This window comes from Pleurodeles waltl, chromosome 7, assembly GCF_031143425.1.
Source record: "Pleurodeles waltl isolate 20211129_DDA chromosome 7, aPleWal1.hap1.20221129, whole genome shotgun sequence".
In the NCBI taxonomy this organism is placed as follows: Eukaryota; Metazoa; Chordata; class Amphibia; order Caudata; family Salamandridae; genus Pleurodeles; species Pleurodeles waltl.
Window position 1 is genome coordinate 1321949949 of NC_090446.1, and position 24332 is coordinate 1321974280.

At 45.4% G+C, this 24332-nt stretch overlaps 1 protein-coding gene across 2 annotated transcripts in view; it reads left to right on the forward strand.

Moving 5' to 3' along the window:
• Positions 1–11336: 11336 nt before the first annotated feature.
• LOC138246246 (axin-related protein-like) overlaps positions 11337–24332 on the forward strand; it is a 30180-nt gene continuing 17184 nt past the window's right edge. Inside the window, exons 1-2 of one of the 2 annotated variants that reach the window (XM_069200661.1) lie at positions 11337–11456; positions 22715–22848. In XM_069200661.1, coding sequence (XP_069056762.1) covers positions 22744–22848 — 105 coding nt within the window. In that variant the 5' untranslated portion in view covers positions 11337–11456; positions 22715–22743. Of the gene's footprint in view, positions 11457–11559; positions 11992–22714; positions 22849–24332 lie in introns of those variants that run through there. The other variant, XM_069200660.1, reaches the window with a different exon arrangement.

Consider the following 24332-nt stretch of genomic DNA (forward strand, 5'->3'; position numbering starts at 1 on the left):
TGTAACCTTTTGGAACACATATCAGTGTGGCTGACGTTCAGGTATGAGCCTCTCGTCACTCCTCCCATCACCTGGGTCAATGTCGCTATCAGATTTGGAGTCAGTCCTGCTGTGACAGTCTTCTCTCTGGAGGAAGAAAGAACAGAAAGCACCTCAAAATGAAGGAAACCCCTAACATAAACTTCAAAGACTTTGGCCCTACATTACGACTTTGGCGGTTTTTAGGCAAGACCGCCGTGCAGAATACTTCCACCATGCCGTCAGTGCTGGGGGTACAGTGACTGTCATATTATGAGTCACAAAGTAGAAACCACCCCAAAACAGTCATAAATGCAACACCACCAGGCTGACCAAAAGAATGACTGTCCGACCACCGGCCCCGCCACACCAACACCATTCCTTCCGCCCTATTACGTGTCGGGTCCATGCACAGTGGAACACGATTGGTGGCGCGCACTGCTGCGGTTCAAAAAGGTACCACCAATAGTAGGCAACACCACATTTGACAGTTTGAATGCCCCACACCTGAGACACATACACAAACCACATACACCTGCTCACTGCACTATAAGACACCCCCACATACACACCCACGATGCCTTGCAAATCCTACGAATGGCACACATAGTGATGATCCATTCACACAGATCCCCAACACCACAGGCACTTTCACACTGCTCACTCTAAACACACCACACAACTGCACATTTTGCACTAGGCACACATCACACTCACATACCAACACCACAACCCACCTACACCCACATCCAAACACCCCCACCCCACCAACCACCCCACACTGCACCCTACACGCACTATGCCCCCCACCCCCACAACATGGCATATCAAAAGCACCCACATTTCACTGACAATGAGTTGAGAGTCATGGTAGATGAAATCGTCAGGTTAGAACCACACCTTTTTGGAACTCAGGTCAGCAAACATTGATGACAAGGAAAACTGAGTTATGGCAGAGGATTGTTGACAGGGTCAACTCAGTGAGCACACATCCACTCACAAGGAAGGACATCAGGAAGAAGTGGAAGGAACTACGGGGTAAGGTGCGTTCCATGGCGTCTAGGCACCAGATTACCCTGAACTAGAGTGGCGGTGGGCCCCCACCTTCACCTCTTGAGTTAACATCCTGGCAGGAGTAGGCCTTGGACAACATGCATCCTGAGGGCCTGAATGGAATAATCAGAGGGCTCGACTCTGGTAAGTCAACAACACCCCAAGGCATCAACCCCTCCTGCCCAGCATGCGTCTCCACCACCCATCACTACTCACTCCACGCCATCCCACACTTCTACACCCCCCCAGGAACCCCACACCACTCCCTTGCATGCCACAGCACCCCAATGCCACCATCCCCACACAGTCACCCCCTAATGCATGGATACCAAGCACAATGCCAAGCATCACAACTCCCACCATGCAACACTCCCTACACATCAGAGGATCACATTCGCACTTCACAGTGGAACACCTGCATGGTAAACCAAATCACATGCCACACCATCTGGCAGCCTCAACTGCATTCCAGCACATGGCAATAACAGCAATGTTATCCACTTTCCTCAATCATCAATGGCACAATCCTCATCCCCCAAACAATGTCTGCATTACTGCAGCTGTTATTGCCATCACTGGGAAGCAAGTCAGGCTACACCATGCATCACACGATGTGGCCAACAAAAACATCTCCAAAATGGAACTCACTCCCTTTCCATCAACAGGTCCCACTGCCAACCACCAACGGATGTCAGGGTCAGACAGCCCTCCCCAGGATGAAGGCCCCAGTGGATGTCTGGACAGTGACCACTTGCCTGGCCCATCAGGGACGACTGGGCAGTCCATACCCAGCAGCCCCACCCTGGACACACCAGACTCCCCTTCCCATATGACAACCACACCGCAGCCAGCCTTTCGTCCTCAAACCAGTGCCTCAGGGACGGGTCAATCAGAAGCGTGCCCCATAGTACAGGGGCCAGAGTCAAGGGCTCACACTCAAGACAATAAAGGTCCTGGTGCTACTGGGAGTGGGCACACTGTGCCAGGGGCACAGGCACAGGGGGCAGGGATAGTGAGAGGGGACCTGTGGTCCAAGGGACGGGGCTGCAACAATAGCAGACTGCCCAGGTGGCCCGCTCCCAAGTCCTGGGTGCATACAACCAAACCCAGGACAAGATGGGCCAGATACTCACAACCGAGCAGGAGAACCAGGGCTGCAGAGGGAACACCATCAGGAGGCCATGCAGCAGTGACAGGCCCTCAATGCTACCATGGCCTCCATTGCTCAAGGAACTGACCACCATCCTGCGTGAGTCCTCCACCCACAAGCAAACCCCTTTCACTAGCCACATCCCAACAGAGCCCTCCACTACAGCGGCAGCTAGTGGAATGGAGGCCCTGCCTGAGGACCCGCAGACCACCACCACACCTCACCCTGTACCTGAGGGACCCCCACACAAGTGAGAACGTCCAACCAGACATCCTGCAGGAACTGATGCCAAGACCAACACCAATGCCATGAAGTGACCCTCTCCTGAACATTCTCCCTTGTGTGCCACTGACACACCCTGTTGATTGTCCACTGTCATCTCTGCGTTCTCCCATGGCCCCCTATACTGGACCCGGACTACACACTGCTGGCCTGACTACACTGATGAGTTCACCCCCCATGACCCCACTCATCACCCCTTGCACGTGTCAGTCACAAATAAACACTATTGAGCACAGTTACTGTCTACGTGCTTTACTGTAAGAAGTACCATTTACTGTGGCATAACCTGTTTAAATGTCAACCCATTGTCCTGCCAAAGTTTGTGAGAGTGACAGAAGGGGGAGCAATATGCAACATGGATGATAGTGGAGTAGGCAGAGGCTAGAGATGTGTTGAGGGAGGCAACAAGTGATGCAGGAACCAGAGTGCACCACACAAACGCCCTGCAAGTAGAACCACACAGGGACATCAATCACTATAGGAGTCAAAAATGCCCACAAAACACACATTCACCACAATTACAAAGTCGCAAAGGTGAGTTGGCAGGTGCCAGCTCTAGCCATATGCCCATGTCAGACCCACATTCCTAAGACAACCATCCCCAATAGTCCTTCCATCAAAGCACACAAAGCTAAACGTAAGGCATGTTCCACAGTCAATATAGTGATATTGCACTGCCTCCCAATATGGACTCTTAGAAGAGGTAGCAATACTGTTGACACCACAATGTATTGCACACATATTGCAGTTGATGTGGCAGTACAGGGGAAAATGGAAAAGCACAAACATCCTCAGAGTAAACTCCTGCTATATTTGAATGTAAAATCACTTGCTACCTTTCATACAGATGAAACAATAAGTTACCCGTGTGACTGCAGTAAGGTAAAGCTTTCACAATAATAGGATTCATTTCCAAAGAACTGAAACGAAATGGACACAAAATTTTGGAATTGAACCTAGACAACATTGGCAACAGGATCAGAGAACAAAATCCCATCGTGTCTCAATGTGCTTGTTGCAGTGTCACCCCTTGGGACTGAAAGAACTGCTACAAAAACAAACCTCGAAGCAAAATTGTCATTAGCAGGACATTCTGTCGCTTAAGAACTACAAACATCTGACCTGGTTTATAACTCTTACTTAAACGTTAAACAACAGTATCTTGATTCATTCTTGAAGGCAGCCAGCAAAAGAAAATACCTGAGAGCCAGAATATTTTATATCCCACTGTATCAATTTTAAGAACCTTGTAATTTGTTTTAAAGGCAAGAGCACATGCCGTCTCTGTGATCCCAAAGCAGAAACTTTATACTATATCATCTGTGTTTGTCCTAAACTGCTAGCCTTGCTAAAGCAATATCTTTGAGCCTCCTTTATTGAAGTAAATACAAGAACAAATAGAGGCAATAAACCATTGTTTTCCGTCTCAATCTCCTGAGTTTTCTAGACCATGTTTACATCTGGATGCAACAGGTGACTAAAAACAGCTAACTGTTGGAGTCTCTTGAGCATGTTTTACATTTTATTTTCTGTCTTTTTATAATTTTAACTGATATTGTTGTATTCATTGTAAACAATTGATGAATAGCATAACATTTTTCCTTAGTTACATTGAAGCTGTGAATATGGCTTGAGTAGCGGTAGTGGAAGAGTTACTCGTGAGGCATAAACTTAACAGATGGTTGGTAAGTCTGCTTGGACAGATAGATTTTGCTCTCCATTTCAGTGATAGTAAGGCAAATTATTTGCTTTAGTGGTGCATGGACAAAGGATTGTTTCTCTGCTGTAATGAATGCCTGATATTTTTCATTCCAGTAACTATTCCATAGGGCTCAATTTTGGTTTTGCATCAGGGGAGTTTCTCATGCTCATAAGTGCAACCGGCATTGTGTCCATCAATGTTAAGTTTCTGCACATACTTTGCAATGTTACATTTTCATCATGCAAGTCTTCCTTCCCACCACTTCTGGGTGATAAACACAGTGTAATTGTAGCTCATCTTTAGAGCTTTATACACCATACAACTGTGGCATACCTCTGCATATTTGCATAATGTTCTTATTAACTCATAACATGGTCATACAGTTCACAAAGTAATTTCTACTTATGTGTGCAGGGATGTGCAATGTTGCTGTGACTGGATAAAGATACTGGTCTCCCAGCATGTACCTTATTCCTGTTTTGTCCCTCCAGCGCCCATTAAAATGTGCCAGCACACACTATTATTTTAGTCCTTCTTTAGTAGCATTTTCTATATTTCTTGTATACCTTCCAATGATAGATAAGTTGTTATATTAGATACTTATGAATCCCTGCTCACATTTTATATCACACTGATCAAATGTTTATTATCATAGGCATTGGCTATTCAAAAAATGAGTAAAGATAAATAAATGTTAGAAAAGTACACTTATTAATTAGCTTCAAATATTACAAATCTTGAAAGTCTGTGTTTAAACAATACTACTTTTCTTCTCATATTATACCCATTATATTCCTTGGACATATATTCCCTTACTATGTATTTACATATCTATTTATTACTCTAGTCCTACAGTACTAGAGAAAAAAATAAATAAACATAAAATAAAATCTATAAATATTAAAATTATAAATACATCTACCAAAAAACTATATTAATATTAATAAAGAATAAATCAATTCAAGAAAAATAATGATAAAAAAATGTGTGTGTGTGTATATATATATATATATATATATATATGTATATATATATATATATATATATAAATTGTTATATTTTTACTCTCTTGTGAGCTTTACTTTGTCTACCCATCACCATGTCATGTCTCTATCAATCTACCCTCCATTCCCACTCTGACTCATCCCAAATCCATTCCACTACTTTCATCTCCTAAATAACCCTGCCTAAGCTCTTCCCTCCTCTTCCACATCCAACTCACCAAAACCTCAGTTTACTATCATGATCTCCCAAACAACCCAACTAAATTCTCCCTCATTTATCATACCTTTGACTCATCCAAAACCCCTCCTGCCACTATGATCTCCCTAACCCTTTCCACAGACTCTTCCCACCTCCATCCCCCTTTACTCATTTGAAGCCTAAATTCTATTACTATAAACTCCCAATTAACACTTCTCGATTCTTCCCTTCTCTGCCCCTCCATTACTCTAGTCAATCCAACTTACAAACTCACATATCCGTGGCTCAAATTAACTCATAGTAATACTAAAACTGTATTCATATTTCCCTATAGTAATCCACCACTAATTTCTTTTGGGTTCCAGAGTAGCGTGCTACTTGCCGCAAGGTACTTTGACGCCTCGTCAGGGGTAGTAAGCACTATATAAATATTATTACAATACAATACAATACAACTGATCCAATTCCTCCTTGAGTTGCGTTCTCAGAGCAAACTGTGCATTTCTTACCTTATGCACTTTTTGCACACTTTCTGCCCTCAAAATTATATGATGTTCAAATTTTCCTAAACATACTAAACTGTTTGCAAATAAGTTGGGGAATTTCTCGCTCCATTTCACCCTTCCATCCTTACCCATTAGTAATACCTGTTCTGGGTGATTTGGGTCTAAAATAATTCCTAATACTTTTTGCTCTCTCCATCCCAGGAGAGCTCTCCCTTGTCTCAACACATACACTCAAGCCTCAGCATTTCTGTCCCTGTAACATATCTTGCAATTGAAATATCAAATTAATGGTAGCTTAACCCCACAGTATCCTTCCGGCTTAATGTCAAGTGAAAACAATTTACATTTCCCTAACTTTTCCACATTTGTTCATTTATTATGGTATAAGGAGAACATGAGTCTGCCCAAACTGATAGACTTATCTGATTGACTTTCAACATACACTTTGGTGGATGATACCCTTCTTGAATCTCACCCACCTCATTGTGGCATACCTCAACATTGTCTCCGTCATCCTCCTCATCATCAGAATATTCTTTTTATACTCTTTAACCACATTCACTGATTCTTTCCCTCATTGCTGTCCTCCCAATGTGCACATATGTGATAAATCTCCCATTCTATTACATTTAAAACATTTTGCCAACACAGGAGGGCATCTTGTAGTATCTGCAGTACAGTTACTACTCCCATACCTATAACATATGTGTCTGTGTTTAAGTAGCTGCACTTTATTGGAATTATTGAAACCCTTTATTGTTTTATTCACTACATTCACCTTGTCACGTCCATTACTGTCTCTAGCTTGGTCAATAGTAAGTTCTTTTAAATATTTCAATATATTTTCTATACATCTTGCAATGTTTTTGTTCTTTTGCAATGACGGGTCCTTTAATTCTAACAATCTTTCCGGAATCTTGACATTACAAGTTCCACTTATAAATTGATGTCTAATTATTTCTTCATGTAAGTCCTTGAACTTGCATGTTGCAGCTAATGTTCTCAGTACAGACACATATTGTTCTACTGCCCAGCCTGGCAACTAAGCCCTGAAGAAAAGCGTATGCCTCTCTATGACTATGCTTGTCTTTTTTCCATAATTGTCTTCTAACGCCTTCATTGACTCAACATATTCTTTCATAGTTACATTTTCTGACTCCATGTCTCCTTCTCCTTCTAAATTAGATGACCTTGCTCGAGCCGCCTTGGGTAATGTTTTTAAAACTTTCCTTCCTTCTACACCCAGATTGCATTTCAACAATGCTAATTGTTGTGATGCCTCACACGTTTATCCACCCCATCCCCCCACAGCTTTCAGATACTTCTCAAAAGACTCATGCCAATCCTTCCATGCCATAACAAGTGTACCTGGATTTTATAAAACATTTGGGAGGAGCAAGAATTGATGAGGTATCCATCTTCTTATAAGATAGACTACCTTAACACTCTTTAAATTGTTACTCACCCTTAAGATTTTCATTTGTACATACTAATGTTTTAGAGTTTCTCAGTATTAAAATAATTAACTAAAACAACTAAAGTTGTCACCGTTGTCTGCTTCACCTTTGTGTTTGCTTGCCCTTTCACCTTTGTGTCCAGTTTCTTAAGATGATGCTTGGTGGCTCTCATCAGCGGTACCAGTTAATTTGCACCTGCAAATAGTTAAATGAAATTTGTCCCTCAACTGCATTGAACTTGATTGCAGAAAAATGCTTACTCTTTGCCGTGTCTTCTCGACTTGCATACACTAAAATACAACATGTGCATTGGAACAGGGCATATTACATCACTTTTGTGTTGCTAAAGTTGCCCTAAGTGGGGAGGGTATGCCCAGACGTGGGTCCCATGCTCACTGTGCCAGTGGATTCAAGCTAGCCTGGCTGATGAAGGGTGATACCCTGAAACCGGTCCCAGGATGCCTGTTTCCAGTCCAGGGAGGACCTGGCTTGGCTGTTTGGGCTGGACTGTTCACATGAGGAACAAGGTCAAGAATGATTTGCATATGGCTGGGTCCAAACTGGGGTGGCATGGGAGCAAAAGAACAATGGATTAAACCCAGATCTGTGACTGGGGGTGGGTGTTTGCATTGTTCAGCACTCCGTCCATCATCCTTTTGTGTTGCTAAAGTTGCCCTAAGTGGGAAGGGTATGCCCAGATGTGGGTCCCGTGCTCACTGTGCCACTGGATTCAAGCTAGCCTGGCTGATGAAGGGTGATACCCTGAAACCGGTCCCAGGATGCTTGTTTCCAGTCCAGGAAGGACCTGGCTTGGCAGTTTGGGCTGGACAGATCCCATGAGGAACAGGGTCAAGAGTGATTTGCATATGGCTGGGTCCAAACTGGGGTGGCATGGTGAGCAAATGAACGATGGATTAAACCCAGATCTGTGACTGGGTGTGAGTGTTTGCATTGTTCAGCACTCCGTCCATCATCCTTTTGTGTTGCCATATTACATCACTACCAGTGCACGTGGGCACGCTGCTCACATTGTGCTTTGTGGCAAGCGAGTTCCGCCACACTGCTCTATCCCGTGTTGCCAGGATACTGAGAACACAATGTGGTTCTCCCGTGCCACAGAGGCTTGATCCTTGCCTCTGGTAAGTGATGCATGAACTCTTTAAATGTAAACAACGTGAGTAACGTTCTCCTCTCGCATTTCAGCTCACCATCCTCCTTTTACCTTGCGCGCTGCTTCTAGGATGTGTAAATTACCTTTACATGCCCGCTCCACCATGGCACAATATACCCCAATCCATGCAGGCAGTGCAGCTTCCTTGATGCTCTGATCACTGTGCTGGTCATGCGTACCAATGCCAAACACTTCACTGAGCCAGTCACACATACTAATGTAGTACTCCTTGTTGCTCAACTTGAAGAATGTCTCAACTAATGCATATACAGTAGCGTTCCCTTCAATATTTTTTCATTTACTCCAGCAAAGCCAGGAAACAAGGGTCGTGTCTCCTCTAGCACTGGTCTTCTTCCAGCAGACAAACTCAACATCCAAGTGACTTATTACCTTGACACAGATCCCACCCTCGTCGCCATTCTTTAAGACTCAGAACACAAGGATGTGGGGAAGCTGGTTTATTCAAGTATTAGACAACAACCCCATACGTCCTCCCCGCTCAGCAACTGTCTGATCTCTGCCCCAAGAATCCACAATCTGGAATCTTGTGGAGAAGCATCAGTTGCTAAAACACTGTTGATCATGGTTGCATGCATTCAACAACAATCACCTCTTAAGGGACCTTAATTCTGATTTCTGTTTCGCTCACAGTACACAAACATCTGTCCTCGAAACAGATGTTGAGTGCACTCGTGTGTCTCCAAATACTCCTTTGCCTTGTGGTCCTTCACAATTTGTCAGCAGCCTTTGACCATAAATCCTCTCAAAAATCCAAAGTGACAGAGTGGGTTTTGAACTGACTCAGGTCCTATTTATCAGACAGATCAAACTGCATCAAATGTTGTAAGTATTTTTCAACTCTTTTTAAATTCGTCATGGGGTCCTTTGATGCTCAGTCCTCTAAAATATTACATAGAGTCACTGGCTGATGACTGAAGCAAACTGAAATCATGCCTCTTGTATTTTGCATCCTGTTTTTTTTTCATTCTATATTTCGCATTGAAAGCTTCACACACTGAACCCTGACTTGTGGGGTTTTGGATTGTTGAGCCTTACACGATTATTGTGCTTTTCGCCCATGCACTACCGGGGCATAGTTGTGTCTATACGACATGGCTGTGGAAACTGAAACCAATTACCCTCTCCCCTACATTCCTATTTTTTTCATAAAAGAATTGAAACACAAAAAAAGATGTCTAGAGATTCCAACTTCAAATTAAAACGCCCAAATCTCAAGCTCTACTTTCCAAAACAATACCTTAAATCAGACAATCCAAACCTTTCCCATCCCAACTATAGTCTATGAAATGCCCACTTACTGAACCTCCCCTAGCTCCCCTGAAAACGGTTGTTTACATGGAGGGAATCACACTTGTCCTCACTAAATTGCCTTCCCCCGGAAACTTCGCCCTGCGTATAAGACCTCAAGCTTTGCTTGAATTGTAATCACCTGAACACACTGACACTCATGCACATATATTTGAAAAGTCAACTTTCCAGTGGAAACACGTTCTTAAGTTGGACACACCCCTATTGAGAAACACCTCATACGATCCTTCCCAGAAATATCAGACGCTCAACTTCAACATCGACTTTCAAGAACAACTTGGAACAGAACTTTATTAGAGACATCATAAAAGCTGGAGTCAGTGCCTGGATCGGGCGAAGAAGGTTAAATGTCTCCTTCATGCTAATGTTTCTCTCGCCTGTACTAGTGAACTGATGACCCCGCTAACAATGTACACAATGTATCACTGGAACCTGACATAAAGCGCTCTGTCACCCTGCGCCCGGGGTCGTGATCTTACTATACAAAAAACCCACAAATAATTAGGAAAATACATTTCCAAAGATATATGGGGAACGTCTGCCCTTTTGAGGAAGACCCCCTACCCGCATCCTTGGGAAGGTGTGCAGCCCCTGATGCATTCACTCCAAAAGGCACTTCCCTTTGCGCAGCATTTTGACAGCCCGAGTGTGAGATTATATTTCAAGACGAACAAGACAGTAGGGCTGGTTACATTGTTACCATGCCTCAATGCATTTGAGCCATCAAGAGTTGTTCTGGATATTTTCGGATGAGTATTTCAATTTTATAAATGTGACTCAAGTCGTATAAAGAGTATTTGCAACGCATTGGGGGGGAATTAGTTGGTATGCTTGGTACATATCCATTGCAGACACATCTGGGGGGAATCTTCCGTCGGTCATGGACCTTCCCGCAGTAGAGTGTGCATGCAAGTAACAATTTCCGACTGTTTGTGTGAGAAGGGGTAGAAACAGTCACTGGGAGTCTGCTGGCAGGCCACGGAAACTCCTTGGAGTTCAGGGTGACAGCCTGCCCACACACCCCCGGCTCCTCCTCCCCTCCCGTGCAAGGTTAGTTTGCCATTTTACAGTGCGAGTTGTTTTAAAGGAGGGGGAGGGTGGTCCTCGCGGCACGAGCTTCGTGTCCTCTCTGGGCCTTTTCCAGCCCTGAAGGAGTGGGGGAGGTCGCTGTGACATGATCTCCCCCTCTCTGTGTCACCCTCCCCACCCTAGCCATGCTGTGTCTCCCCCTGCCTCCGGCAGCCACAGAGTTAACAGCTCTTGCAACTTGCAAAGTTCCACATACCATTCCCTCCCTCGTCCCCTGCTAGCTTCCCCTCTCCCCGGCACTTCAAGGGTTACGAATGATTGAAGGGCCCCCTTTGAAGATGGGATGAAAGGAATAGCTTCCCAGAGACTCCCGCCGCTGATTGGCCAGACCGGCTTCAAAGGCTCCTTTTTCTTTAACCAGAGGGGGTGGGGGCAGCCTGGCTCCAAGAAAGGAATTCAGAGACCTCAGGTCCTGGCAGGAAGGTAGAAAGCTGAAAGTCTCCACAGCGTCCTGCAGAGGAGCCCCCGGCCCACTCGGCTTCAGGACTGGACCAAGGTAGGGGCTCGATGGGGGGTGGCTCTGTCTCCTCCCCGCTTTCTACTCCCCCGCCCCTCCCAGCCCGCCTGGCTGTCTCTCCCCTGCCAGGACCCAGCCCTGCAGGCTTCCCAGTGATGTTTCATTAAAGCTATAACACCCCTTTGTTCTCCTGGCTTTGTCCCCCGGGGGAGTGGAGAAAAAAAGGCTTTTTGGTTTTGATTAAAAAAAAAAAAAGTTCAGAGGGACGAGGGGGAGGAGGAGGAGGAAGAAAGCGTTTTCAAGTCCTCCCCACTCCAGTCTCAAGGAAGGTGGAGAGCAGGCAGGAGAGGCTTGGATTTTCCGTCGTCTTCCCTTTTTGGAGCCCCACGCTCGCATCCAGCTCGCTCTTCGGGATCATGCTTCCACTGCAGGCTGCGAGAAGCCTCTCTGGATTTTTGGGGGCCTGTGGGCTATGAGAGGGCTGCCTTAACCAAGGTGGTTCGCTCCTTTTCGGAGACAGGAGGGGAAGAAGATCAAAATCCAAAAAGGAGGAACGCGCCGTGGTGGAAATAAGGTAAGATTTCTAACTCCCGAACAGCTTCTACCATCTGTCCTCGCGAACCCGACTTTCGGACCCATGTTCGCCTAACTGTTCTGTCCCGGCACAGCTCTCTCTCTCGGCATCCGAGGTCTTCGTCGCCCCCCCCCCCGCCTTTCGTCTTCACCCTCCGTGTGCCCCGATCAAACCCTCCGTGCGCCCCGAAGTCCTCCGTGCTCCCTGATGAAGCACTCCTTCCTCCCCGATGAAACCCTCCTTGCGCCCCCCCCCCCTCTTCCCAATCAAACTCTCCTTGCGCCACCATCCCCCCTGGTTACTCTGTTATTATCGTTTCTGTCCATTCATCAAAGTTACTGCAATCTGTGTTGTCTTTCCTCAACAAATTTTACACATGCAGCCTGCCTTGTCCGTGTTTTCAAACTATGGCCCACGCCGCTTCAATTTAAAACCAAGATAATTCCAAGTGCTCCTCCTGAAACGACCCCATCTCTAAAAAAAACTTCATTTGCAGCTGCAAGAGGCCTTCATTTTACTGTGTGTGCCTGACTTGCACGCAGTTGGTGGAGGAGTGGTTTTCATTTGTTCTGCTCCAGTGCTGGAACATGTGGTTATATTTAGCAGTGTGCACTGACAATGTGGATCATAAGAATGGTTTACGGCGGCTGTGGGGATTTTTCTCTCTGGTGTGCGTGTTTTTGGCTGTGCTTTCTCACATTCCGTGGCCGCCGGGTTTAGTTAAGCAAAGTGTTTCTTGCCTTTTGGTAGGAGGCATTTCACAGTGTATCCTCCTTTGTGTTCTGCCATCAGCTGACAGGCCATTTGTTTAATGGAGAGGATTTATTGTTGAGTTTCTTGTGTAAGTGTTTCATATTGTCTTAAAAATCTCCGCAACCGTTTTTAATTCATTAGAGCGCTCGTGGAATGTATAATTATTGTAATTCGTGTGTTACAGTGCTTAGAAACAATACGAGTAAGGTATGAAGTTGCTTATGCGTTCGCCAGTTCAGTGGACAGATGGAATAAATAGTTGCAGTGTTTTGAACTTGTTGGGATGTTTTGTTGTTACTGTACGGAGATCTCTATGCTGAGATTGCAGGAAATAATGCACAGCTTTTACAGTGTCTTACAAATTACTGAGAAAGGTTTGCACACCATGTTACCCTGTTTTCAGCCATCTCCAATTTTGTTTGTGTTGTTGCTTCCAAAACATGATCACGCGAGGATCGAGCTATGTGCATGTTTTAATTTCCCAACCTGCCAAAATGTTGTGACGTTTCAAAACAAGCTGAGCTCCAATGATAAGTGCAACAGAAACAACCTTGTTTCTTTACAAGTATGATTTTGCTTTAAAATAGTTGTTAGTGGTTCACTTTGCCTTAAGTACCGAGATGTGGGTTAAGTCTAAAAAATGTTTCGATTTATAATGTAGTTAGAAACAGCTTGGATGTTTTCATGGCTGGATTTCCTTTGATATGCTAGAAAAGATAAAAGGCTGAGCGGAACGGGTGATGGTTTGACCTGGCTGGCTATGATCGGGACTTGCAGGTTACATCCAGATATCTAGAGCAGGCTCGTTGACCTGCCTGTCCATCATGGATCCTCAAGTGTTTACAAATTACCGACTGGCTGCTTCTGGACAGAAAGGTCTACGTGCAGGGAGGCACTCTTGGGATGTTTTTTTTTTTCTTCAGTCGCTGGACTCTAAATTTGATTGGGCCCAAGTTTGCCAATTTTTGCGGCCAGTTCCTGGCGCATATCTTCAGAGTAAATGCTTGGTGTTTCCTGTCTCAGCCGCTGAACCTATGCAACGTTGTATGAAACTCCTAGCACTGATGTTCTAACTCAAAAGGATTTGTGTTTGTCGATGCGGCGGATGAAAGGCGTAGTCAGTCCCACCGAAATTCAAACCGGTAAACCGTATGTGACGCACAGCAACATTGCTGTGACCCGCCGAGCTAACTCTGAAGTCGACCTACCCACCAGTCCGAGCAAATTGCCTTCTCATATGCCAGCATTTCTGAAAATGCCTTTAAATTAACATACGTTTGTCTAGTTCAAGGACCGTAAGCGGGACCTCTGGGAGACTTTTGGAGACTTCGAGGCAGGCATCCTGTTTTTTCCTGCTGGTGATATATGTAGTTAAAAATATAGTAACACTGGGCCAGTGTGTTATGCTGAAAATGTCCATTTTGACTTTAATATTTTTTTTTTTTATTAAGGGGGCCGGGGGAGGGAGGTTTCCTTATTGTAAATCCCTCCGTTTGACGTGATTGTTTAAAAATAAAAAAAGGAAGCCAAAGTAAGAAACTACCTTTTACCCAGGATCACTCGTTTTTTGGTCGAGCTGGAAGGCGGATTTGGAACTCAGTTGAACATTTCACACCAGTTTGATATGTGAGAGAATGAGATAGTACCAAACTTGGAGCAGCCAACTGGCCTTTTAAGCACGGGCCTGCAAGTGCCCCTCAGTTTAAAGGTTTCTCAGAGAGGTTTCACGAATTGTGTGAATGAGTTATAAAATTCTGGTTAGATTGCTGTGACCCGGGCTTCTCTGCTTGAATGGCGCTCTTAGAGCCTAGTGATGTCACCTGGCTGGACCAAGTGTGTGCTTCTTCTCAGCATGGACGGAGCAAGTTGCACAGTTCTGCATCCCGGTGCACACAAGTTACAGATTGAGATGCTGTGCAGTTTAGGCGACCTCCGGTACAATCTAAGGAGGGGGAGCTGGTGCAGGAGGGCTGTACACGAGGAAGGTGTGTGGTGGCGCATTTATTGCCGTGTACGTTACAAGTGTGGGGTGCTGTCAGGACAAACGGACACGAAGAGGGTGGTGCTGTGTCAACTAATGTACATAAGGCGAGTGGTGTGGTGCATGAGGGACTGATGTGCCTGAGGGGAGTAGGCTTTGTGAAATGGCCATCCAGTTGCACGAGGAGAATGGGGTGTGAAGATGTACCATTGTGTGTACTGTCATGTATGGGAAAAAAATGGACTGTCATGTGCACTATACCATACACTTAAAGGGTGGGGGTGTGAAGATGGACTATCGTGTACTATCATGGACTAGGAGGGTGAGGTGTAAGGATTGACTGACTGTCGTGCACAGGAGAGAGGAGAGTAGCGTTTGAAGCTAAACTATCATGTGTAGACAGTTACATAAAGAAGAAAGTTAGCTAGTGAAGGGAGCTGGGTCACGTACACAGTGAAGATCCGGTTGTGTGGAATGGACAGCGGTGTTCGTGATGAGGGTGGGATGTTGTAGGGTGGGGTCTCTTGCATGATGAGGGTGGGATCTCGTACATAATGAGGGTGGGATGTTTTAGGATTGGGTCTTGTGCATGAGGGTGGGATGTTGTATGATGGGGTCTCGTACATGCGTTGGTTTTAGGGGCTATTAAGAGAAAGCTTTATTTCGCTTGGCACATGTTATCATTTCCACTGGCCACTAAGGCGCTTGTGGCAGGAGTGAGTAGCTGGATATTTTCCAATGAAATGCGTTGTCTCATGCTTAGGAGCCGTAAGGAGCCTGACCGCTTCCTTTTACACTGATGGCAGCACAGGGGTGTCCATGGACGCTGCTTATGATGGTTTATCCCTTTTTCCCTAGGATTCCTAGTAGAGACTGAGGCCCTCATTACTAGTTTTGCGGGCGGCGGGGGCCGCTCAGCAAACTATTACCGCCAGTGCGGCCGAACAGCGTTTCTACCCACCAGCCCAGCGTGAAACAGGGCCTTAATATTGACGCCGGCTCTTAATCGACCTGGCGGCAATGTGGCGGGTACAGTAGCACCTGCTCTGCTTTTCACTGCTGTAATTCGGGCAGTGGAAAGCACAACAAGGCTGTCCAAGGGGGCCCCTGCAAAGCCCATGGCAAGTGCAGGGGCCCCCAAAGTCCCCATCACGCCAGCCTTTCCATGGTGGTTCAACCGCCATGAAAAGGCTAGCAGAATAAGGAGTCGTAATCCCTAGGATGGCACTGGCTGATTACAACTGCGAGACCGCCAGGCCGTCAACTGGCAATTTCGGCGATCGGACCGTTGCGGCTCTGTCACAGTCATAATGTGACGGTCAGACCACCATAACTGCAACGGTCTGACTGCCACCACAATTCTGGTTGTCATAAGACCGCCAGTCACGAATGAGGGCCTAAGTGTTATGTGTCATCGTCTCCTGTGTGTCACTAGTAATAACATTGGTATACCCAGTGCCACAAACGGAAGGAGAGCATCGAATTATGTGGCAAAGTTGACTAAATTGAGCAGCAAAGAGGGCAAATTATGCTGCATAAGTTTAGATAGTTTTTATTCATTATTTTGATGGTAATACGGTTTGGGCAACAACTTCACCTCATTAGTACGAGTTGAACAACCATATACAGAAACAAGACTAAAGGGTAGATAACGAGTTAACCTTTGCAAAGGGCATTCCTTTGCTTGTGAAGGTGTTACCACAATTTTGTTAACTTTCGATCCGATTGAGCCGGAAACATTTTTTTTTGGTTAAATGCGCAGATTATGCAGCAAATGATAGATTATGTCAATAATGTATCAGATCTATAACTATGCGGAAAAACTGAGGCTGCACGATCGCATAAATCCATCACAAAAGCAACTATAGCTCATGTTGGTAAATGGAATCCCTGAAACAAGTAACACCACATAGCTATTTGTAGAGAAATCTATTTGTTAACTTCCATGTGATCCAGTGAGGAGATGACTTAAACTGACTGCTCACCTGACTTGGTATCATCCACGGGTATTTTTTTGCCCTTGTGGTTTCATTCAGACCCCCCAATCCAGACACATATAGTTCCCTCACAAGATGGAGCAAAACCAAACCTGGATCTATAGTTGCTCAGGACATCTACTTTCCCAAGGGAACATAGGGACACTAACTGGTAACTAAGCTTCTGGAGCCATTGCATAAACACTCCTTTACGGCCTTTAAATGGGATCTTTGCAGCACTAATTGCTTTTGGATTACCCTGCAACTCTGCCTCTAACTTTTGAATTGAGAAAATATACACAGCCACGGTGGCAATCGGTCAAAAAGACAGTAAATTGACAAGTTTTATCAGCAAAAGCCCCTTAAGAAATCCGCAAGCTCGGTCCCCTCCCAAGCCTGCCCCAGAAGTGATGCTGCAGGGGGTGCCAGTGCCTAATCCCTCCCACATACCTCTTCCTGTAAACTGCAAAGGAGAGTTGGGGAGCTCCTACTGTTGCATGGTAAGCAACACACAGCTGCCGTCCCTGCTAATTACGCCCTGGTTAGCATCCAATCCAGTTTTGGTCCAAGGACATAAAGAGATTAGATCTGGTTACAGGAGGGGGTCATTTGTGGTCTTGGGGTGAGGTAGGGGGGTAAGAGACTACATCCAAAGTTGCCGTTTTTCAGCTAGATCACTTTTTCTCTTCTGTTACCATGTCAACTAAATTACTTCTCTCTTCTGGTATCTTGTCGCATGGCTGCCTTGTCATTCACGTCGCTTTCTCACCAATGGGCCATATGTGCGTCACGCCAGAGGTCAATGATACTGAAGGATTGCGCCGAAAGAGCTATTTGCCAATCCAGATTTTTAAGGGCACACGCCACATATGGTTACAGCCCACTGTCGAATACTTCTGGGCCCATCGCCCACATAAAACCGGGGGGGAGAGGGAGGGCTACTAGAAGCCGGTTTTTAGAGGACAGGTCTTGCCCTTCACTGCAAGAGGCGACTGTTGGGCCAAAAACAAACAAACGAAAAGGCGCGGGAATTTGGTTGGGTTTGAAGATGCATTTCTCACAGTGGCGCCCTCTGCCCTCCTGGCCACCTGGTACTCCAATACGCCCCTTTATAACGCCCTGAACGTAGTCACGGCCTGTCCTTTTGGGGCCCTCTCCCTGCTCCGAACGTGCGCACTCACATGTATCACTTCCAGTGCAGTTCCTAACACTTTTGCCATCTGCTTTCAACTTCTCACCCCTCCCCCAAGTGTTAGTGGTTCTAATCCCACCAACGCTTCGCAGGACAGCTGCGGGTCTCAGCCGTGGGGACTTAGCACATTCAGAGGTGTGACACGCAGGTGTGCACACACCGCTTCCATCAGTGTATCCAATGGGCAGGGGTTTAGGGGGCCCCCACCCAGCACCACAAACTTGGGGCCTTTGTCTCGGAGTTAGTAGCCGAAGAGATTGCTTCCTCTAAAATAGCTGAGGCCCTCTGGCTGATGGATGTAGGTTTTTCTTACTACGTTCATTCAGTCCAGTTCAGAACTCCACAAAAGGATCCGAGATTCAAGGCCAGGTCACATAAAAAGGGTAGTACTAACACCAAATCCTTAATCTGCATCTGCAATCTCTGCCATGAAGGAAACTACTGTAAAAGGCTTACCCTATTAAAAACCAATTTAGTGGGGTTCTCCTCTTGATATTTAGTGGGGTGGGGTTCGCCCCTTAACATTTAGTGGGGTTCTCTTGATGTCAGTTCCCTTTCTGCTGCACCATAGTAATGATAGTTGAAGTGGAGCTGCAGCAGACGCAGAATAAGAAGACAGGTGAAGCATCAGCACTTACCTCTTGACAAATGTGTTGCTACAGGGTAAATGCACTCATGGCCTCATGACTTTATATGGCACCAGCGTAATTAATAAGAGGGTATAAGAGCCCTGAAGAAGGCAGGTGACCTGTATAGGCTTCTAAAGTGGCCGAAACATGTTTTCTAAATCTTTTGAATAGATACATTATTGCATTTCTTCAAATATCCAAAACCTTGTCATTTTTGGCACATCCAAGGTGCCCAACAAATAAGGGTAATTACTGCGGGCATACCCAGAGATATTTCCATAGGTCTGGTTTTATGCTTAAATCCAGTGATGACTTCTCTGTTGAGTCCGCCAGAGTGGGATCTACATAGTAAATTAGGTGTGTATAGCAGTGGCCTAGCAAAACGTAAGGGGCTCCCCTGCAAGGTACACGGAGTGCCCCCCCTCCGGACTCAGCCAGAAGTTCTTAGGCCATGGTACTGTGATAAGAGGGGCCTGGAGCTGGGGCCCCCACACCAGCACCGCGGGGGCCTATGTGTAGATCGCCTATGAGGAAACGTGCCACGATCAATGTGTTAGGCGACCTTTCCAAAATCTTTAAATTCCTCTAGGACGTAAGAGACAACCGCCTCTTTAAATTAACCTATACCTTGTCTATGAATGTAATACTAAAGTCAAATAAATCAACAGTAAAACAGTTCCACCAAACCATAAGCAGGCCAGAGTGCCCCATAGACCGGTCCGATCCTGCTTTCATACATGGGTATGCTGCCCATGCAATTTATCAGTGTTCTCATAGTTACAGAAGTCCCGAATCCGTGGCTCTGGTATCGACAATGCGGACTGAGGGTCTCGACGAAGCCGGAGGCCTAGCTCATGTCCTGGGCTTGTAGAAATCTGCACGGCCTGCGCCGAGCCTTGCTGGCGGGCGAGGCCTGTTCTAACCTGAGCGGCCCTGGTGCCAGGCCTGGCCCGGCTGACTCACGCCTTTCATCTCGCCGCGCTAAGGTGCAGATTGCAATTGAGCAGCCATTTGTGTAATTAAATTATTACATTTAATCACTAGGTTGGCCACAGTCCAAACGAGAGATTGGAGTTTCATGCAAGAGATCAAATGAAGAGACATCAAATGCAAACGCAATCACCGCAGGGGAGTAAGCGGGAGCATTCCGCAATACTTTTTTTTTGTGCGCGGCACACTTTAAAGCCTTCTTAAGGGCGAGAGAGTTCCGTACTGTAAACATTTTTAATTACAAAGTCATGTCCTCTGCCCCTGACATGCGCACTTAACCTTTGTTCTCCGGCCTGGAACATTCCCTTGCTTCTCAATCACTTGCACCAAGGTGGGTTGTGGCAACTACAGAGTCACATTTTTAGGTACCTGTTGATGATGGTTTGTTTATAAATTTGGACGACCCTTATGGTGAGCCATCATGGTGCTTGGCGACGGTGGGGTGTACCTAGGCTTAGGCACTACAAGCATCCTTCACCTGGACACTTGCATCCACCTGCCGTCTTGTCACCATCGCTGACATCTCTTTTAGTGTTTAGGGCCAATAGACATCTCAGTTGTGTTTTGAAAAGTGTTTAGGTGAACAAGACTAACCCCCCCCCCCCCCCCCTGCTCTGTTCAGGAGCTCTCTTCTTTGAGGTTTTCTTTAAGGCTACTGAGGCAGGAACCGTGCTTCCTGTCAGTATGGCTTTCAAGGATACACACATTTATCTGTTTTCTGCTATCTGCCATAGGTAAGGGAGACCACCTGACGGTGGAAGTTCACCTCAACATGTATTGGGCACTGGATGACCAGCAGCATACAATCCCAGAATCATCCAGTTATTAAGAACCCCCTAATGTGACTGTAGACAGAGGTTTTCCAACACCCTCACTTCTGGCCATATTCAGTTAGTACCAGAGACAAACTACCTACCAGACTGGAGGTGGAGACTTTTTAAAGGGAAACCACAGAATAATCACAGTTTAAAAACAAATAAAACCACCCCACTTCCTGCTTCTTCTTTCACCCAGGTATGTTTCCTTCTTCTTTAAAACTTTTTGGGCAAGACGTGGAATGCCTCGGTTATGTGTTGAAATGTTGTAGTCCACTGAAGTTAGGGTGGCTTGCATCTCCCAGCCAGTGTTGGAACCCAGCCTTCTAAAGAGCGTGTCCACTGAGAGCACCTTCTTCCACCCAGAGCAGATCTAACTTGGTCAGAGCATCTTTCATAGCTGATTTATAAAGGTGTGGTCAGGTGGATAATAATGGTTCAATGTGCCAAAGGTAGAATACAGTAGGAGAGATGTGTATGATTTGATAACAAGGGTACTGAAGGAATACTTGTGGGTGTGCTCATCTTAAGTTATTTTAAACCGTCTGCTAGAGAGTAGTGGGGCTGTCACAGAAAGGTGATTAATTAAAATAATGGTTACAAATAACCAGTGGCTTAAACCGTGCTCGAACCAAGGTAGAATTCGCAATATTGTAACAAGCACAGAAATTAACAGGCAGTGTGGGTTCGGCGATATTAATCGAACAGGGATGGCTTTATTGCTCTGGTAACATTTCTGACTATGTAGGCGAACCCTGCTGCTAGCTGAAAGCATCCACAGGTGTTTGGCACACAAACAGATCTGTTTCACATCTATTCAGTATAGCAATATAAGAAAGAACAAATACATGAGTCTCCTATGAAAGTATTGGCTAAAAGGACATCTTTTTCAAAACCTAGATTGACAAAATCTGGACCTTTGTTAACTATATCACTGGAGAAATGCCTATCTGCACCTAAGTCGACTATCCGCATTTTCCATTGGCCTTAAGGTGTTCAGAAAGCATTGGCTGTTGTGCAGGAGCCAGTTTTCTTGTCTCAGTCCCACTGACAGTAGAAGTGTGACTGCTACCTCAATAGACAGATACATACTGCCAGATCTCGCATGGATGAAGAAGTATCCGCCGTGTTAGTACCATAATCGGCAATGAGGAGTGGATGCTTCTGGGTTAACGGATGGACAAAAAGTACTATTGTGATTGCCCTTCAACAGAGATAGTCTATGCTGCTAAAATAACTCTTGCAAAGAATTGTGTGGGTTGTATGGTCACAGTGGCTCGTGACCAAATCCTACAGGATTGGGGCCTGATTAATTTAACAGATTACCATGCAACAAACCCCGTTGATAAGTTGTTAAACTGTGGATACTTTTAGAACTGTAGATAATGCTGATTTCTGGTGCCTCTTGAGTTCCATTCATGAACAGACACTAAAAATAAATGCTGCACCGGTGAAATCACAGTGAAGCGACCGATACTGGTGGGCAGATAATCGTATCACTTAAGTGCACCACATTTTGGGTTGGTTTACCATATAATGTGGCCTTATATTACTAGGGCAGCTTGTTTTCAGTCATGGGCGTTCATTCACAAACTAGTGTTTTATTCGGACTGTAGTATCGAGACAGGATCGTAGTTAATAAAAGGGAGGTCCAGAACTGGCAGCCGTGTGCCCATTGGCTGCTGTGAATAAGGCGCCCAAGAGTAGATTAGAAATGCACTGTCCTAAGATGGTGACACCCTACTGCTAGTAGATCGGGACCCGGGTGGCTTTTGGTTCATGCGTGGCATTCTCCCAAAAGTGGCAGATGTCCTGCCTAGCTTACTCTGAGGGCACAGAGTCCCGCAACACCCTAACTGGTGTGGACTTAACTACCACCGCTCTTTGACTGTGTCCCACATCTGCAAACCTCGAAATAAAGCTCTTGGTCTTGTAGGACAAACATCACATTGTTAAAAACCGGCTTCCAAAGCAGAGAGTTAGTGTATCTTTATTAAATTCCGTTCTCCATTGTGTGGTTCTTTGCAGGTTGGTGGGTCTTGAATTAGAATTCCTTTTAGGTGAGTTAACAGCGAGAATTTAATCAGTCATGCTCTGTTGTGAAGTCTTACAAACACTGGATAATAACGCTATGAAGTTAAACTGTGCAGTGCAGTCACCGAGTTCTAAAACCACAAGCCCAGTTTACAAAACACACGTGCACAAAATATGGGTTAAAGGCATACTTCAAAACCCAATGCTTTGTGTATACCATCAAACTAATGATTACTCGCTAATAGTACATTTCCCAAGTCTTTTTAACATAGGTATACTTTTTAGTCATTGCTCTCCTAACCATTCTTGGTATCTGACTCTAACTTTACTTTGTATTGCTTCTCCCTTTCCAGGTAATCGAGGCCTAACTGCGCAAGGAGCCATGAGTTCTGCTGGGGTGCTGACGTGTTTGCCCGATTCCGGGCGTGTGTTCCGTGAAACATCCCTACGGCCGCCAGTGCCAGGACAGGAGACCAGAGAATTCCAGGTGAGAATTTGTGGTTTTGATGGGCAGCCTTTGTCAGCCAGGGAAGTGACACACTCTATCACCAGTGAGAAGCTTGCAAATTTACAAGAGAGGGTGACTTGTGAAGAGGAACTCAGTGGGACCTGTAGGTATGCTTGCATTGGACACTCCTCAATTGCCAATGTCACAGTAGATAAGATCTTTGACATTAGGGTATGAGACATCAAGCTGGGGATTGTGTAACTGTTTCAAGATCTGCTGTTGTGTGAGGCTGATGAGACATTCAGCTAAAGGACATAGCCAAGTAGTGAAGTTTTTCAATCCCTAGAAGGGAAATCTCGCTGAATACTGTGAGATATAATTTAGGAGACTGTAAAGGCAGTTTTAAGATTGAGACTGCAAGATGATGAATGAAGCACATGTAGCAGTGATGTCTAATGTATTTCTGGCAGTCTTGAATGAGTGAATCAGTCTGCCTCTATAGACAGTCCTTCACGAGGAGGTTTGTTGTACTTTTTTTAGATTTCAGACGGAGCAGCCATCAACATCATGGTCCACCAAAGATAAACAATGTAAAAATATTGCCTAAAACACTAACTGTGAACAGTGATTTTTCTAACGCCAATTTGTTTTCAGCAACGCCCCGCTTAATAAAAGAGGTTTTTGCCTGCCTCGGAAAAGGTTAAAGTCCAAGTGGTGGTGGTGGTTATGGTTAAAGGGTGAAATCCCATAAAATATAACTAATTATCGTCATAAATGGTAGAAGTGACTACAATGTTTAACAAAAGGAATTATACAAATGCAGGAATGTGTATGAATAATTTTTAATTTTAAGCTCTAGACACTGTACATATGGAGGTTCTACTGTAGGGCAGGAGATCTCAGTAAGTGGATCTTAGGAGGCACGTGGGAGTGTTGCATTCTAGTGAGTCTGCAATGTATTTTGGTGATAACTGATGTGTAGCCTTGCACACCAATATCAGTTGATGGATATCCTGGTTTCATGTGAGACATCCAGCTTGATAATTGTGATCTGAAGTTGGCACTTGCATGAGAAGTTACAGAGTTTTGGTGACAAAGCTGTAAACTGTGGTCAGTGGGAAGAAATTGGTGCGATGACCACTGGTAGACTACTAAAGTACTCTAAAGGTGTGCTTCTACCATTTGTGTGGACCAGGAGCACTTTTTCTTAAGTCTGGGTGCCCTTTAGAGTTCTGGGATTCTCATTGACTAGAGTCAGTGTGGTTTGGTGTCCTACACCTTATCCTTCACCAGCACCCACTGGAATTGACATGAGTGCTGGTGATTGTGCTATGTATAGTGTGTTTAATAGTACTCTACAGTCACAATGCAGGTGGATGTGATATGAGTGAATGGCCACCTACCTTGAGGCACTAAGTGCATGGGCACCACACCAGAGACTTGGCTTTGACGAAGAAAGGTGAAGTCTGTTGTGTTGTGCGTGAGTTATGCTCAGCCAGGTTCCCAAGTTATGTGCGACTTCA